General features: G+C 39.4%; 1 protein-coding gene across 1 annotated transcript in view; it reads left to right on the top strand.

Annotated features, from left to right (window-relative positions):
• The window catches only part of FAM170A (family with sequence similarity 170, member A), a 22,920-nt gene extending 21,830 nt beyond the window's left edge, over positions 1-1,090 (top strand). Inside the window, exon 3 of the mRNA XM_006873198.1 lies at positions 327-1,090. Coding sequence (XP_006873260.1) covers positions 327-1,090 — 764 coding nt within the window. The remainder of the gene's footprint in view (positions 1-326) is intronic.
• The last annotated feature ends 17,539 nt before the right edge of the window (positions 1,091-18,629 follow it).

The raw sequence follows: 18,629 nt of genomic DNA on the forward strand, positions 1-18,629 counted from the left end.
AAATTATGGAAAGATGGGATAGAAAGATAATGGATTTTTTTCATGAACTTTTTGAAGTCCCCTTTTACACCTAACCACATACACTAATCACATGCCCATCATGCTCCATACACATGTTCACAGACACACCTCCAACAGCCCTAGACACAAATGAAAAGCCTACAGTGATAATAGCTACATCACCTCTCATAATATGTACAAGTACAATGCTCATCATTCAACTGCATTACATCACATTCACTCTTTCTTGTATCACATGTATTAATTTATGTTACTTCAGCTTTTATCACACTCCACATATGACTTGTGCTTCTAATTTTATTCAGCAGGAGTCCAGAAGATACATCAAGACAGTCTGAGGCCTAGATCACCCCTGTTCCGAATTCAAGAACAAGGAGAGATTTCTTACCACTCACAAGTCTCCGTGCCTTCCCTTTCATCTTATAAGACCTGTAGATCCTCTCTGTGTGGAAACAAAAAGGTACGGTGCATGAAAATATACTACATGGAGGTACAAACGAAGAAAGGTGTAGCTGTCTCCTGGGAGACAGAGAAAACCTCAGAATCAGTAGAAAAACATCCGAGGATGGAAGAAATGACCCTTCCTAAGGACGTTTGGGTAGGTACTCCCCCCTCTGAGGTGTCCACCAGAAATCTCCTGCCAGACAGTGAGCTCAGTGGGGAGGAGAAAGAACATGAGGAAAGGGCAGAGTCAGATAGCCCACCAGCGTCACCTGCAGTTGAGGAGAGACCCAGGGCCAGGACGCCTGACTGGCTGGTGACCACTGAGAATGGCTTCAGGTGCATGGCCTGCTGCCGGGTCTTCTCCACCTTGGAAAACCTCCAGGATCATGTGCAGTACGGGATCAGGGAGGGCTTCAGCTGCCATGTCTTTCATCTCACCATGGCTCAGCTGACAGGCAATATGGAATTGGAGAGCACCCAGGATGAGGAAGAGGAGGATGAGGAAGAGGAACAAGAAGAAAATGAGGATGAGGACCAGCAGCCCACAGGAGAAGGCCTTAGCATGAAGAGACCGTGGAGCCAGTGTCCAGGCTTCGTGTTTCATTCTCCAAAGGACAGGAAGTGAGCAGGGACTGGGTCTGTGGAGGGAACTGTGCCTTCTCCAAGTCTGTACTGGCTTTCTCACCTAGGCTTATGCCTCCATAAGGAAGTGTTAGGGGCTTTATCCATTCAGGGAACAACTGTTCGGGAGTGACGTGCATAATTTGGGGCTCTTGGATCTTGCCTTGGAATCTAACAAAGTCTTATCTATAAGTCAAAATTTGACCCTAATTTTCTAGCTGTCACAAGGATTTATGAGATTTTCTAAGTACTGACAGAGCTGCTTTACTCTTTAATAAGAAATATTTTTTCTGTTTTGGTTTTTGCACAGCAACTGAGGTTCGTGGAACAGAAGATCCCGCAAGATGATGTAGCTTTCTTTTAGGACTGGTAAAATCTGGGCCCACACCATCTTCTGATCTTGTCCAAGAGATCAGGGATCTGATCTGAAGAGGGATCTCAAGGAAGGGGCTGCAGGGAAATGCTCTGGGTTACTCTGAAGCTGCATCCATAGTAGATACACAGTGCTTCTAAGGATTTACCTCAATGTACATAAATGAGAAGGTAGAGTTTTTACTGAAAACTCAGTGTCAGTGTGACTGATCTAATCTCTAGTGGATCTAAGAGGAAAAACTGCCAGGAGCCCTTCCTGGCAGAGAGAGCTTAGCACAACTTCAAGGGTCAGTATAGGCCTGAGAAGAGGCCTGCAGGCCTAGTAGGATTAGATATTTGGGGTCTGAAGTTGCTTGAACTGAGCACTCACTTTAGATAGAGATAACCTTCTGGATAAAAGAGAAAAGTGGGAAAGGAATAATGTGGTGGTGAAATCCTCAAATTTGGAAAATTTCCAGTGCCTTCCTTTGGCTACAAATGATCTGGGAGCAAATACCATGGTGTGTGTGACTGTAAGATAAAGATGAAAGAAAGTCAAGTCTCACTAATGGAGCTAAGACTGCTTTTTGCCTCTTCCTGTTCTGCCTCATTTATTTTCTCATTTTTAGGAAGAAGAAAGGACCATGGAGATATAGTAGCAGGCATAATTCCAATGGAATGAAGGAGAATAAAGGGACTAGTTAGGACCCAAGCAATAAAGATTGTTTTTCAAACCTTGCCTGGACATGTTAATCAATCTAGTCTTCATCTATCTGTCTGTCGATCTAGTTATTGTAAACAAAATTTAACATCAGCACAAAAGATATCGACTAGTCTTTTCCAGAGACAGTAGAAGACTTCAACTCCTGAGGATTGTTTAAACTTGTCATTATTTTCTAGGCTGGACACATATTTTACATGAGACTATGACAGATTTGTTGTGTTGTTGTTAAGTACTGTTGAGTCAGTTCTGATTCATAGTGACTCTGTATGAGGTTTCCAAAGGGCAGCTAGTGGGTTTGAACTGTTGACCTTGTGTTTCATAGTTCAGTGTTGATCTTATAGCTCTGCACCAGGAATTACAGAGCTAAAATGGAGCACTTGAGAAGGAGCAGGGAAAGAGCTGTGGAAACCATGTCTCCATGTTTAATAGGTCATAGTTGACAGCACTGAGAAGATTAGGTTGAAGAAAATAAGCTTATGAGTGTGGTTGGTATATTCTCAGAAGTCTGGCCTGGAAGAGGGACTGTTAGTTTAGTTACACATAGAAATAGCAGGAAAGGAACTGGCGGTGGTGGGTTTCTCAGTCATGGAACAGGTTTCTCCTGAGACAATAAGGCCCTGTCACAGATTTCAAACAGACCAGATTACCACAGTTGGGAAGTTGAGGAATAAGTTGCTTTATCAATGAGCTCTGGTATTTCTAGTCTGAGGTAATTATTTCAATTTCTAAATAAACTCGTGGTGGGTCACTACAGTGCTTGGCTCCATCATCTTTAATGACTTTTATCCTCATACTACTGCTTCCATCCACTGGGAATAAGGGTGTCTAGGAAGCACTGAGGACTCACTGCAAAAACTGTTTTAGTTTTTGTTGTTGAAAATATACATAGTAGACCGTGCACCAATTCACAATTTCTATATGTTCGGTTCTGCAACATATATTATTCAAGTTGTGCAACCCTTTTCATCCTCCTTTTCTGAAGTGCTCCTTCCTTAACAGAAACTCATTGCCCCCAAGCTTCCCATCAAACATTTTGTTGTCAGTTTGCTCAAAGAAGACATTCTTTACTACTAATCTAGACAATAGTTTGAAGACTATTTTGATGGGGTCTTGTCTTAAGGATGAGAGGGTTGTAATGTGTCTTTCAAAGCCAGATCCAAAAAGAATTCACAAAATTAGAAGAAAATAATTTGAAATTGAAAAAATGTTGACCATTTTGTCAGAATAGCTTCCAAGACTTGTGAATTTTTGAGAGCCTGTAAAGGATCTTCCATGGGGTTTTATTTACTCAATCATGGTTCAGTGATTTGGCATTGCTATTATTTTAATAAAGATAAACCAGCTTTCTAACTGGCTTCATGCTTCCTATATTGCATATCTTTTGCCTTGAGATCCCCTAATGCCTCCTTCAACTGTCATTACAAAGAATTCACAATTCATGACTTATCCTATCCTTCCATACTCATACATCTTCCCTGGTGGATTCCACTCAGTCACAGACAGCCACTTTGCACATGGTAATCTTCAGCTCAGTTCTTTTCACCTGCAGTTAAGTCCATCAGGAATTATCTCTTTATCTTGTCCTTTAAGCTTTATAGGAGTCCTGGTGTGGCACTGTGAGCTAATGTGCTGGACTGCAAAGTCAGTTTGAATCACAAGGTAGGTGGTTCAAATTCACCAGCCTCTCCTTGGAAACCCTATACAGGGTTGCGATGGGTTGGAACTGAATCGACAGCACTTTGCAACAACAGCAACAGGGCTTTATAAGGTTACTATGAGTCAGAAAGGACTCAAGACTATGCTTTTTTTGGTGATGGTTGGGAGATAGTGTATATAATTTCTGCTCTTTTTGGGAAATGTTTTTGACCTCTTTCTTCAACTGACTACTTCAAATACCTGTGGTTTATTTTACATAAATGAGTAGGATATTGGATATAAAAATGAGAGTTCTTATTGCTGCTCCTCCTGGCAAGAATACTTCCTTGCACTGTATGTATGAAGTCTAATGAAGGCCTGTATGTCAGATTAGTGTGGCAGAAAGCAATTCTTGAGTTCAAATATTCTCACAAGAACTCAGTGACATTTCCCTCTTTCCTACCATAAAACAGAGACTCAAGGCCTGTGACTTGTATGCTTTTGTAAGACAAGTGCACACATCTATTAATCCAGACCATTCCAGACACAACAAATTTTGGAGACTGTGAATCCTGCTCAGAGTAAGGTTATCTCATAGCACTGTGAAACCGTATTAAGAGTTTATCTTTGAAATTAAGCTATTGGTAGGATTTCAGTAAAGTTGATGTTACTAAAGTCCCCTCCCTGAAATTCATGTAAAGGAATTGGAACAGTAAAGGAAGATATATGGAGATTTGTTTACAAATATGGAATGACCATAACCCATGCTACACAGGCTATTTGGAAGGTACAGTGGGGAGTGTGGGATAGTTTGTTGAGTAGTTTCTGGTGGAGATACCCCTCTCTGATAAAATAAGAGAGGCTCATGATAAAAAACACTCATCCCTTCCTACTTGAAGATAGTTGCTTGAAAATGTAATGTTCAGAGCTACAATAACCATTTTTCAAACATGAGGGTCTCTTAAATCTGAGTTTTAGAAAATGGTGTCAGTATTGTGCAAGTTGTTTTCATTTGGATAAAGCATACTGATACACATCTGTGGCAACACAATGCTATATGCACATGAAATAACATGCCTTTCATTCTGGGCATTAGCTAAACTATATTTCCTTTTTACATTTAAAGGAAACTGGTGGCACAGCGGGTTAAGCACTGGACAACTAACTGAAAAGTTGACAGTTCAAATTTATCAGTTGCTTTACTGTCTGCTCTATTAAAAATTGAGTCTTGAAAACCCTATGAATCAGTTCCACTCTGTCCTATAGAGTCCCTGCAAGTGAAAATCAACTTGATGGCAGTGGGCTCAGTTTTGGTTTTTGGTTTAAGTCTCTGGGTGGTGCAGTGGGTTAAACATTTGATTGTTAATTGTTGTTGCTGTTGTTAGGTGCCATCAAGTCGTACCGACTCATAGTGACCCTATGTACAACAGAATGAAACCCTGCTCTGTCCTGGGCCAATCTCAAAATTGTTTCCACACTTGAGCCCATTGATGCTGTCATTTTGCCAATCTATCTTGCTTGCCAATTCCTCTTTTTCTCTGACCCTCCATCTTACCAAACATAATATCATTCTCCAGTGACTGGACCATCTTGACAATATGTTTGAAGTATGAGAGATGAAGTTTGTCCACCTTACCTCCAAGGAGCTCTCTGGCTGCACTTCCTCCAACACAGATCTATTGGTTCTTTTGGCAGCCCATGGCACTTTCAATATTCTCCTCCAGCACCATAACTCAAAAGCATCAATTCTTCTATGGTCTTCCTTATTCACTGTCCAGCTTTCGCACCCATATGAGGTTTTTGAAAATACCATGGCTTGGGTCAGGCATACCTGAGTCCTCAAGCTGACATCTTTGCTCTTCAACACTTTAAAAAGGTCTTGTGCAGCAGATTTGCCTAATGCAATATGTTTGATTTCTTCACTGCTGCTTCCATGAGTGTTGATAGTTGATCCAAGAAGAATGAAGTCCTTGACAACTTCAATCTTTTCTCCATTGATAAGAATGTTGTTTATTGGTCCAGTGGTTAGGGTTTTTGTTTTCTTTACATTGAGATGCAATCCAGACCGAAGGTTGTGCTCTTTGATCATCAGTAAGTATTTTAAGTCCTCTTCACTTTCAGCAAGGAAAATTGTATCATCTGCATATTTCAGGTTGTTAATAAGTCTTTCTCCAATCCTGATGTGACCTTTTTCTTCATATAACTCAGCTTCTCAGATTATTTGCTCAGCATACAGGTTGAGTAAGTATGGTGAAATAATACAACCCTGTTGCACACTTTTCTCAGTTTTAAACCATTCAGTGTTCCCGTGTTCTGTTCGAACAACTGCCTCTTGGTTCATGTACAGATTTGCTCATGAGCACAATTAAGTGTTCAGGAATACTCATACTTCACAATGTTGTCCATAGCTTGTCATGATCCACACAATAGAAAGCTGTGTAGTCAATAAAACACAGGTAAACATCTTTCTGGTATTCTCTGCTTTCAGCCAAGATCCATCGGACATCAGCAATGATTTGTGAGCTGTAATGGACTGGTATTGGCCATTTTGAATCTGACAGCTTCATGGTTTACTATGCCGGAAATAACAATTTGAAGAGGAATGGTGTTGCAGTCATCGTTGAAAAGAATATATCCAGATCAGTCATGAGGTACAAAGCTGTCTGTGATAGGATCATATCCATGAGCCAATAGAAAAGGAGCACTGGTAGCATAGTGGTTATGAATCGGGCTGCGAACCACTAGGTCAACAGTTCGAAACTACCAGCTGTTCCATAGGAGAAAGATGAGGCATTCTGCTCCCATAAAAATTTACACCCTGGAAACTCTGTACAGGGTCGCTATGAGTCGGAACCCACTCCACAACACACAGCCACCAACACCATAGAAAAGACCAGTTAAGACCACTCTGATTCAAATTTATGCACCAAGCACTAAACCCAGTGAGAATGAAATAGAAGAATTGTTAAATGAAAGGTTGATAATTTGAAACCACCCAGAAACACTCTGGGAGAAAGCCCTAGAGACCAGCTTCTGAAAGTTTACAGCCTTGGCAGCCCTATGGAATGTATTACCCTGCAGACATGGAATTGGCCAGAATTGGATTTAATGAGACAGCAACCGTTTTTTTTTTTTTTTTGACAATTAAATGGGACTATGTGACTGAGTTCTCCAATAGAATGTGGTTGTTGTTGTTTTAAGTGCCATTTAGTCTGTTCCAACTTGTGGTGATACTGTATAGGGTTTCCAGGAGTGACTGGTGAGTTTGAACCACCAACCTTGTGGTTTAAATCGACCTTGTGATCCAGTGCTTCATCCCAGAGTGGCACACTAGTGATATATGCCACACTTCTAGTATCGCCTCTTAAAACTTTCTATATAGTTCTCCAAATCTCTCTCTTTCCTGTTTGTTGAATGGATACAAAGAGTCCATAGGGAGTTTTGGATTACTGAAAGATGTAATGTCTGAAAGTAAGGCACACGAGGTAGTTTCTGCTTGTGCAGTATAAAACACTTAATGGAATGGACACAGAGTGAGCCCCAAGCGTGTAAGACTGGGTGATGATTGGAGTAGATGGTCAAGTGCAGACCAGGTAGTCTTTTGACTGACTTGGTTCTTTGATATATACAAGGAGGCTTCAAAAAGTTTTTGGAAAAATTCCATTATCTTTTCATTTAATTTTTTTCCCATGAACTTTTGAAGCCTCCTTTGTAATTCTCTAAGATAAATTTTTCTTGTCCTTGGCCACACTGATCTTTCTTCCTTAACACATTTCTCCCTTCCTCATAGTACAGGAAATTCTTTTCAGATTTGAGATGGAATCTATTGTTTTCTCATAGAAATCTTTCCTGTGCCTTATGTTCTTGACATTATAAAACCAATAATTTTCTTTCATTTTCCTTATTTCTGTCATGTCTTTTCCTTCTGAATTCAGTGCCTAGCTGATTGGGGAAAAATTCAGGGACAAAACAAAATTATATAATAGTTCTTAAAAATATTATTAAGCTACATATTTTTAAACCATAAGAGTAATATTCGAATATTCTTACTACAAAAACTCAAATGATATTGAGGTATTCAGAATATAAAAATAAATGAAAGTGCTTTATTTATTCTATATCCCTCCCACTTTCAAGCCTTCTTCCCTCTGCATAAATTTTGACTATAAGTGGTTTGGTTTATCCTTTAGCACTGTTCCTCCATAAAGTCACAGACACAGATGTTGTATACAATGTGGTTTGGGTCACTTTGATAAGAAAATATCTGCTTTTTTATATATTTTTGTTTTCCATTATTTGGTCACTGTCTTTTGTACTCCACTGAAGTGACCCATGATTGCTGGGGGATCGAGGACATTTATGACTCAGCTGGCTATATGGCATTAGTCTACCCATTGAAGGTGAGGGAAGAAGTCAAACTAAATTGAAAAAGGAAAGGTATTATTTAAACAGAAAATTAGGTGGTTTTTTGTTTTTTTAGTTTTGAATAAAATCTAACTCTAAGGTCTCAACTATTATCTGAAGGTCTGTTTATTTTCAAACTTGCCCATGGGTTCACTCAGTCAAGGAACCATATTATTCATTGCTTGCTCACACTTTTCCTTTTGTCTAGTTTTCCACCTCTGCCACATTTTACACAACCTATCAGTTTGATCTTCCCATAAAACATGCTACTATCATCTCATGAAGGATCTCTGGTAGTGCAGTGGAGCTGCAAACTGCAAGGTCAGCAGTTCAAATCTACCAGCCACTCCGTGGGAGAAAGATGAAGATTTACAGCCTTGGAATCCTTATACAGAGTCACTCTGAGTCAGAACTGATTTGATACAACCACCACCACCATCATCTCATGAGCCTTTAATGCCTCTCCCCTGTGCCCCTCTAAAATGTCTTTGTAATCAATTTATAATTTGATGATCATGCATCTTAACATATTTTCAGCAACTTCTAATACATTAAGTCCACTTAAAATAGAGTCATAAAAGAAACAAAATTGTAAGTAAATTACTTTTGAAATCAAATTAGGGAATGACCCCATATCCCAAACTGTGGAGTATAACTGCCACACATAGTGAAGATTTCTTGTTTTTAATTAGTGCCAAGATATGTATGTGGTATGCTTATGTGTTTGTGTGTGTGTTTAAGTGTATGTGTGTGTGCATTTTAGTGTATGTGTATTCATGTTTATGTGTATGTAAATGTTTATATGTGGTATGTTGGGGGTGAGGAAGACACTAATGGGCCCTTTGATCTTTTGTTGTCTGTTTAAGCAGGTTCAGTGGAAATATCCTTGTCTTGTCTGTAGCAATAATTGCATGAAGCCTAACATATTCTTGATGTTTCTGTCATGCATTTTTTGAACAACTGGAGTGTAGATGCTGTGATTCTCCCTTGATAGACTTCAACATTAGATAGATAGAATTCAACATTCATCTCTGGAGTCTTATGATTTAACCACAGTGGAATCTGACCTGAGCACCTTTCTCATTCCCACTTCTGGAGAATATTTTCTAGTATCATGGCCAAACCCTTCTTTCTCTGAGACACTCTTTCTTCTATCAAACCTATAAATCTATCTATTTTTGAATAGTAGATTTTGACTGTTTCTTAAACCTGCAGCCAGAATCATTAACAGGAGAAAAACTTCACCTTTCTTAGGTACCATGAGAATTTAATCTTAAAACTTTTGTAATAGGTAGTGAGATATGATAATAAAATTGTTATTGTTGTTGTTAAGTGCCGTTGAGTCTATTCTGACCCATAGTGACCCTGTATAGGGTTTCCAAGGAGCAGCTGGGGAGCTTGAACCACTGATTTTGCAGTTCAAATAACTTTAGCAGTCTGACGTATTAGCCCACATTGCCACATCAGAACTCTGGTAATAAAATTAGTAAGTAATAATTACTGAGTACTCACGATGAGCCAGGTACTCTTTTAAATATTTGCATGGATTATTGAATTTATTTTGCAGAATGACTTTGCGAGGAAGAAACCATTATTATATCATAAAATGAGCCCTTATTTCATCTAAGAAAATGTGGGCACAATCCTGGAGTCATCTGGATACTTTGCTCCTATTTTGCAGCTCTGTTAGCTGAGACCAGACCACATTACGGATGAATGAGAAATTTGTTGTTGCTTGAATTTTCTGTACAATGCAGTTGTATCAGTATTAAGAAATTCTAAGGTCATCGAGGCGCACCTGTCCCAGATATGGCACGCCTATCCAGATGGCTCCATATGCAGAAAAATTCTGGCTGGGAAATTTCTAAGCTGATCCTGTTCATTCTTACCAGTTGTAGGTACAGGGACATCCCCTTCATGCCACCACCATTTTTCTAGTGTTAGGGCTATCCACATCTCACTGTTTTCTGAATTTCCTGACATATTAAGCACAGAGTAAGTTGATTAGGCCAACTCTTGGCACCACTAGTAATGGGTAGTCATGGGTTACATGCTGGCTGCTGGAGAAGCATGCTTTCATGGAGACAAAGTAGTCACAGCATACTTGCTCTGCATATGTGTGTGTGTGTCCTTTTAGGTTCCTTCCCTTGTCTAGACACTAACAGTTCCCTTAAGTCCCATTCTTTTTCTTCAACCTGGGAGCTCTTTCCATCTTAAGCCCTCAGAAAGAGCAGGTCGTGTCTTAAGAAGGACAAATCCTGGCCTGGATATTTCTTTGAAGAGTTTGCTGGATTCTCCCTTTTTTATATTCTTTCCTCAAAATATTGAGTCATGTGAGATGTTACCATTCCCAAACTCCTCTTTTTCCTTACTTCATTTATGTTTTATGCTCTCCTCTTTGCAGAATTATATTTTGATGCATGGTAGTTGATCCAGATATAGAAAGAAATACCAGTGAATAACAAATAGTGCAGACATACTAGAAAAATGTCAAAACATTTATCCTGCCATATTTTTAAAAAGTAACCAAGCAATATATTATCAGATTCAGTATAAAAACTCATCAATACAGAAATTGAGTAGAAAACAATTTTTTCTCTATTCCTCCCCCAACTTAGTCCCATCCTCAAAGTTAACATGATTAAGCATTTAATATGCAAATCTTCAAACTTTTTTTAAAGCACACATTCATAATAATATTCTTTTCTTGTTCCACTTAGAGTATGAACTAGGTCACCTCTAAAATGCTGTGATTCTGTGATTCATTCCCAGTGAACTGCCCACTGATAAATTAGCCCTTTTCTTGGAGAAATGCATCCCATAACTGTTATTTAATATCAGGTAAGTGCTTACTGTGTGCCAGACACTCTATTAACTATTTTATGTACAATTATCATACAACGTTTCAAGCATACCCATGAAACATGTATAATTATTAACCACATGTGACAGATAAGTGTAGAGAAGTGCAGATAAATGCACAGAGGCCAAACAATTTGACCTTAAAAATGCAACAATTTGAAATTTGTGCCTTTAACAATTTTGCTATACTGCTGCCATATTGGACACTTGATGATTTCCTACTAAAATCTTAAATAATCATGTTGTATTTTTATACCATGAATTCATGGAGTCCTGGTGTGGTGCTGTGGGTTAATGAGCTGGACCGCAAAGTTGGTTTGAACCAGAAGGTTGGTGTTTCAAGCTCCTCAGAAACCCTATACAGGATCTCTATGGGTCAGAACTGACTTGATGGCACTTAACAACAAATTCATGAGCAGGGAGTCCTGGTGTGGCACTGTAGGATAAGCACTGGACTGCCTACTGAAAGGTTGGAGGTTCAGATGTACCAGCTGCTCCTTGTTGTTGTTGTTGTCAGGTGCCATCGAGTCGGAACCGACTCATAGCGACTCCATGCACAGCAGAACGAAACAATGTTCGATCCTGGGCCAACCTCACCACCGCTGCCACCCCCGAGTCCATCAATGATGCCACCTGGCCGATCCATCTCGTTGGAGGTCTTCCTCTTTTTCTCTGACCCTCCACCCTACCCAGCATGACATCCTTCTCCAAGGATTGTTTCCTCCGGACTACATGTCCAAAGTAGGAGAGACGAAGCTTAGCCATCCTGGCCTCCAAGGAGCACTCTGGCTGCACCTCTTCCAAAACAGATCTATTGGTTCTTTTGGCAGTCCATGGCACCCTCAGTATTCTCCTCCAACACCACAACTCAAAGGCATCAATTCTTCTACGATCCTCTTTATTCACTGTCCAGCTTTCACATCCATATGAGGCTATTGAAAACACAATGGCCTGGGTCAGGCGCACCCTAGTCCTCAAGCTGACATCTCTGCTCTTCAATACTTTAAAAAGTTCCTGTGCAGCAGATTTGCCCAGTGCAATACGTCGTCTGATCTCTTGACTGCTACTTCCGCGAGTGTTGATAGTTGATCCAAGAAGAATGAAGTCCTTGACAACTTCAATCCTTTCTCCATTGATAAGAATGTTGTTTATTGGTCCAGTGGTGAGGATTTTTGTTTTCTTGACATTGAGATGCAATCCATATCGAAGGCTGTGCTCTTTAATCTTCATAAGTAAATATTTCAAGTCCTCTTCACTTTCAGCGATCAAGGTTGTATCACTGCTCCTTATAAACCCTATAAAGGGTCTCTATGAGTCGGAACCGACTTGACAACAATTCATGGATGGACTACTAGTGTGGCACTGTAGGATCAGCACTGGACTGTGAACCACAAGGTCCAGTGAATTATCCTTCAGCACCACACTAGAACTCTGATATAATAATAAAGAAGGCTTAAATTTGGTTAGCAGTTCTACATTCACCAGATACTCCTCAAAAAGCTATACAAGGTCCCTTTGTATTGGAATTGACTCGACAGCACTTTACGACAACAACTATTTATGGATGGAGTCCTGGTGTGGTGCTGTAGGATAAGCACAGAACTACTAACCAGAAGGTCAATGGTTCAAATCCATCAGCTGCTCCTAGGAAACCTAATACAATGTTGCTATGAGTTGGAACTGATTCAATGGCACTTAAAAAGAACAATAAAGCAACAAGAATCTATGGATTACTGGTGTGGCTCTGTAGGATAAGCACTAGACTGTTAACTGAAAGATCGGTAGTTCAAACCCACCAGCTGCTCCTGAGAAACCCTACACAGGATCTCTATGAGTTGGCAGCAACAATCCATGGAAGCAAGACCTGGTGATCTGCTTCTGTATAGATTACGGTAAAACAACAACAACAAAACAAAACCCTATGGAGTACTTCTACTCTGCCACACATGGGTCCCCATGAGTTGAGAGCCAACTCGATGGCAACTAACAACAAGAAGTGTGAGATTGTTATAGATAGGAAGGTAACTTAAATGGAATCTTTTGTTTTTAAAAGTGAGCATCATAATTTTAATATTTCAAAAGTGTCTTAAAGTAAACAGAATTTCTGGCTTTATCAACTGCACTTAATTTATTTGTATATTAGCTACTGTTTCAGTGGATACCTATGTGCATACAATGACTCTTTAAATTAAAAACCCATAGGAGCTGAATGAAGTGAAGTCAGGAATCCTTTGCTATAGAGTCCCACTTATTTATTTATTTTTAAATAGCTCTTGAAAGCGATATATGCAAGTCTAGGGTATAGTCCAAATAGTCACAAAACAATGAAGATATGTGAAAATCATTAAAGTTGACAAGCACTGGAAATGTGACTTTATTGGGATCAAGGTGGAGACCTATAGAAAATGTGCCCTTTTCCTGTCTCATGTCTTTAATAGAGCTCCATCAAGCAGAAATCCTTGGGAGTGGTACTTGGACTCACTTCTTGGTACAGTAGTACTCACCACCCAATTTAATATAATCATGTTATTGTTAAGTGCCATTGAGTCAGTTACAACTCATAGCAACCCTGTATAGGAGTTGCTGATGGATTTGAACCACCGACCTTGTAGTTCAAACTGACCTTGTGGTCCAGTGCATAATCCTGCAGCACCAAACCAGGGCTCTGATATAATCATTAAGAAGCCTTAAATGTAGTTAGCAGTTCTACATTCTTGATGCAATAATAATTTCAGAGTGTGGGAGGACATTAAGCTATGAAAATATCCTTGGAGAGATTTGCTTACTAAGTTTGTTTTTTTAATCTTCTTATTTCTTCTGTACTAAACACCAGGAGGTTCACTTAATTTTTCAGATTTGTACTGTTTTTCCATTGTCTAGTGAACTTTCAGATACTTTTCAGTGAGCTATTAAGGCTGGAAATGTAAACATCTCTTTAAAAAACAAAGAAGATTGTGACAGTGGAAAAAAAAGTGTCATAATTGAGGATTCACTTCACCAAAGCCTACAATTGTAATTGAAACCTCATACTTACTAGTTCAGGGTTTGTATAGTTGTTGTTGTTAAGTGCCATAAGTAAAAGTCAAGAATTGTGGATATTAGGCTATCTAGCCTATCTTTGGGATCCTTACATCTGATCTTGATAATCCTTGATAATCATTCATCCCTGAAGGGTTTGGATTGACAGATAAAATACAGGGTGTTCAGTTTTGGTATACCTCAAATATTGCATAGGATGTACTCATAGTTCAAAAAATTATTTGTTATTCATTTGAAATTTAATCTAAGTGCCCTGTATTTTTATTTGCTAAATCTATTACCTCTACTGATGATCCCCAGTAGAAGCCAGCTGAGGGATGGTGTGCACTGGTTCTTGGGTAGCCATAGGTTGCTTGAAGAGTCCTGGGTACAGTATGAAATCATTTATAGGCACAACTAAGAAGCTATGGGCAGTACTCAACCAGAAGTATTTCCTTGCGCTTCCCAGTCTGTAGGTGAGCCTTCGTATAATAGTAAGTTTTAGTAAGCCTTTTAGTAAACTTGGATATCAAAGTCCAAGAGGACACCTCAAAGTCAGTCTCATCCTTAAAATCATGTTGCCAACTGAAAATGGAATCTTCTTGGAATCAGGTGTCTGCTATTGACAAGAGAAGTTCATCAAATTTGGGATCAACATAGCGTTTACCCTATGGGTAAAGTTTTGTAGTTTTGGGAGATTTAACAGAGGTATTGTGAAAGAATATAGGTTCCCAGAAATAAATAATCCTGTTATACTTCTGACTGTATGACCAGATGCTTATAATTCAGGAAGAGCATGTCTGGCCTTAGAAAAGGCAGGCACTGGCTTGACTGTTTCTGGGATCTGGGAAAGTTCTAAGTTTCAGATTCACCTTTTATGGCTCGTGAAAACAGTGAAATCATAAAGGAAATCTAGACTTCACCAACTGTACTCTTACATGTGAGCTTATTATTGTTTTTCAAAGATAGTGCTTGTTTACAGCTGTGGAGTTTCAGAAAATTCTCTGGTGTGCTCTTTGGATTCTTAGTCACAGCAAACAAAACAGAAACAACAAAAATAACATGAATTTTCTCAAGTGATTTGTTCAAACCAACCAGCTCTTCCTAGGAAACTCTTTATAGGGTCTCTGTGAGTTGGAACTAATTTGACAGCACTTAACAACAAATTTATATGTGTGTGTGTGTGTGTGTGTGTGTGTGTGTGTGTACTCTGGTAGTGTAGTGGTTACAAGTTGGGCTACTAACCTCAAGATCAGAAGCTCAAAACTACCAGCTGTTCCATGGGAGAAAGAAGAGGTTTTCTGCTCCTGTAAAGATTTACAGTCTCAGACACCCTACACAGGGTCACTATCAGTGAGAACTGATTATATGGCACACCACCACCACCACCATAAATGTGTGTGTGTGTCTATTTATTGAAGGATTCTATGGGCAAAATATTGAGGAATCCACAGTCGCTGTACCAAAAAGAAATGGTTAATATTCAACCATTTCAATAGCTAGCATGTGATATCAAAGAGCCAATGATATTGAAGGAAGAAGTCCAAGGTGCATTGAAGTCATTTGCAAAGAATAAGGCACCAGGTATTGATGGAATACAAATTGCAATCTTTCACAAACTGATACAGCATTGGAGGCACTCACTCATCTATGCCAAGAAATTTGAAAGACAACTACCTGGCAAACTGACTGGAAGAGATCCATATTTGTGCCCACTTTAAAGAGAGGTGTCCCAACAGAATGTGAAAATTATCAGACATTATCATTAATATCACATGCAAGTAAATTTTTTCTAAAGATAGTACTAAACACTGCCCTTTTCATCATGGAAGTTGTCCGATGTAATCAACCTGCCACAAGGTTGTTGGCGGTTCTTCCCAAGGAATCATCCCATTCAGAGAAGTATATCCACATACCTCTTCCCCACACCTCCTTGTCACCTATTTCAAATCACATTCCTTCCAAGTATCTGACCATTCAAGCAAATGATTGACCACAGCCCATGAATCAGTATATACAATACAGTATATGTGTTTTTACACATCTGGTCATTTATCTTTCTGTGCAAAATGAACAACCTCATGCATTGCTTAAAGTTCTCATTGGAAGGATTTACCTACATCACTTTCCTTCAGGGAAGTTCCAGAAAGAGATTGTAGTGCTGCTGCTGTCCACTTTTGAGTGATGCCTGCACATCATGCAGAATTTGTAAACCAAACACAGCACAAATTTTCTCTTCCTCAGTCAATTGACTATAGGAACTCCCCATGACGCCATAGGCATAGACTTAGAAATGGAAGGTAATGCAATAGGAGTGGATATCATGGACATTTAGTCCACTTCTTCATGTAACTTACTTGTGTCTTAAGGTCCTGCACAAGCTCAGTCTCCTCTCATGCATACCAACCACTTCCATTTAATGTTGGAGTGCTGCTGCAAGTGTCCAACTTTATGACTCTGTAGGTTAGACAACACACACGATGGGCGATTGCATGATGACTTCGTAGCCCATGGCTAGGCATTCAGTCTCTGTTGAGGTCCAGTAACAAGCCAAAAATGGATTCTCAAAAGGATAGTAGTTATCCACAGAGAATGGCAAGTATTTCCTCTAAAATCCTGCAGATCCATGCTCTGATTCAATAATAGGGGCTTGCCACTGACACTTCAAGCACCATTGGATAAGTTGGGTCATGTGGCCCAAATGGCAGGGCAACTTGTACAGCAGCCTGAGCCTGTTGCAAAGCCTTCATTTGTTCTGGACCCCACTCAAAGCTAGCAGCTTTTTAAATGACTTGATAAATAGGCTGAAGTAGCACACCCAAATGAGGGATGTGCTGCCTCCAAAATCCAAAAAGGCCCATTAGGCATTTGCCTCTTTTTTAGTTGTTGGAGAGAACAGATACAATAAGTTATCCTACACTTTAGTAAGAAAATCTCAATATGCTCCTGAACTCCTTGAAATTTCACTGAGATGTCAGGTTCCTGAATTTTTGTCAAGCAAATTTCCCACCCTCTAACGTGCAGATGTTTGGAGTAATTAATTATTCTTCTTTACTAGGTCCAATCAGCATAATGTCATCAATGTAACCGGCAAGTCTTGTTTAGTTCTGGCTTTGAGTTATTGATTCTGGATATAAGGGAGGTCTCTTTAACATGTTCAAGATCAAAGAATTCAGTTTGAGGACTAAGGTTCACCTGACCCAAGCCATGGTATTTTTGATAGCTTTATATGTATGTGAAAGTTGAACAGTGACTAAAGAAGACCATAGAAGAGTTGATGCAGTTGAAGGAGAATATTAAAAGTACCATAGACTGCCAAAAGAACAAATAAATCTCTTTTGGAAGAAGTATAGCCAGAATACTTGGAAGACAGGATAACCAGACTTCGTCTCTCCTAATTTAAACATGTTGTCAGGAGGGACTGGTGTCTGGAATAGGATATCATGTTTAGTAAAATGGAGGGTCAGAGAAAAATAGGAAGAACCCCAACTGGATGGATAGGCACAGTGGTAGCAGCAGCAAAGGGCTCAAGCACAGCAATGATTGTGTAGATGGTACAGGACTGGGCAGTTTTGTTTTTTTTTTTTCTTCTGTTGTGCACAGGGTCACTATGAGTAAATCCTGATTGCATGGCACCTAACTACCACAACAACATAATGAAAGTATTCTAGCATCAATATGGACAGTAATCTCAGGTTCTTCTAGGCATGGGCCAGTGTCATATAGGGACTAGGTAGGTCATTGAGACTAGGTGAAGAAGCAAGGTAACTCTATTTTATTTTTCTTTTTTCTTATTTGAGAAAAGTCCCAAGTCTGCCACGCCATGTCTTTTTTTACATTAAGAGTAATATGAAATCAGTGAAATATTCTAAGATTATGCAAAGCAGAACTTTTTTGTAGTATGTATATTTTAAGTTACCCAGGTTCTGAAGGGGCTAACACTATAGAAAAGATATCTGGGGGAAACAGAAGCTGGTGGAAAATAACTGGTCTTGAAATGGAATTTAAGGAATTGTGGGGAAGAATAAATTACAAATAACAGTTTAGATGCTATTTTGAATATTGATGAAGATCTTATTGATGAAGATCAAAGAGCACAGCCTTTGGTATGGATTACATCTCAATGTAAAGAAAACAAAAATCCTCACCACTGAACCAATGAACAACATTCTTATCAATGGAGAAAAGATTGAAGTTGTCATGGACTTCATTCTTCTTGGATCAACTACCAAGACTCACAGAAACAGCAGTCAAGAAATCAGATGACATGTTGCGTTAGGCAAATCTGCTGCACAATACCTTTTTTAAGCGTTGAAGAGCAAAGATGTCAGCTTGAAGACTAAGGTGTGCCTGACCGAAGCCATGGTATTTTCAATAACTTCACATGCATGCAAAAGCTGGACAGTGAATAAGGATGACCATAGGAGAATTGATGCTTTTGAGCTATAGTGTTGGAGGAGAATATTGAAAGTGCCATGGGGTTCCAAAATAACCAATAGATACATTTTGGATGACGTGCAGCCAGAGTGCCCCTTGGAGGCCAAGATGG

Source organism: Chrysochloris asiatica, unplaced genomic scaffold, assembly GCF_000296735.1.
Source record: "Chrysochloris asiatica unplaced genomic scaffold, ChrAsi1.0 scaffold00228, whole genome shotgun sequence".
In the NCBI taxonomy this organism is placed as follows: Eukaryota; Metazoa; Chordata; class Mammalia; order Afrosoricida; family Chrysochloridae; genus Chrysochloris; species Chrysochloris asiatica.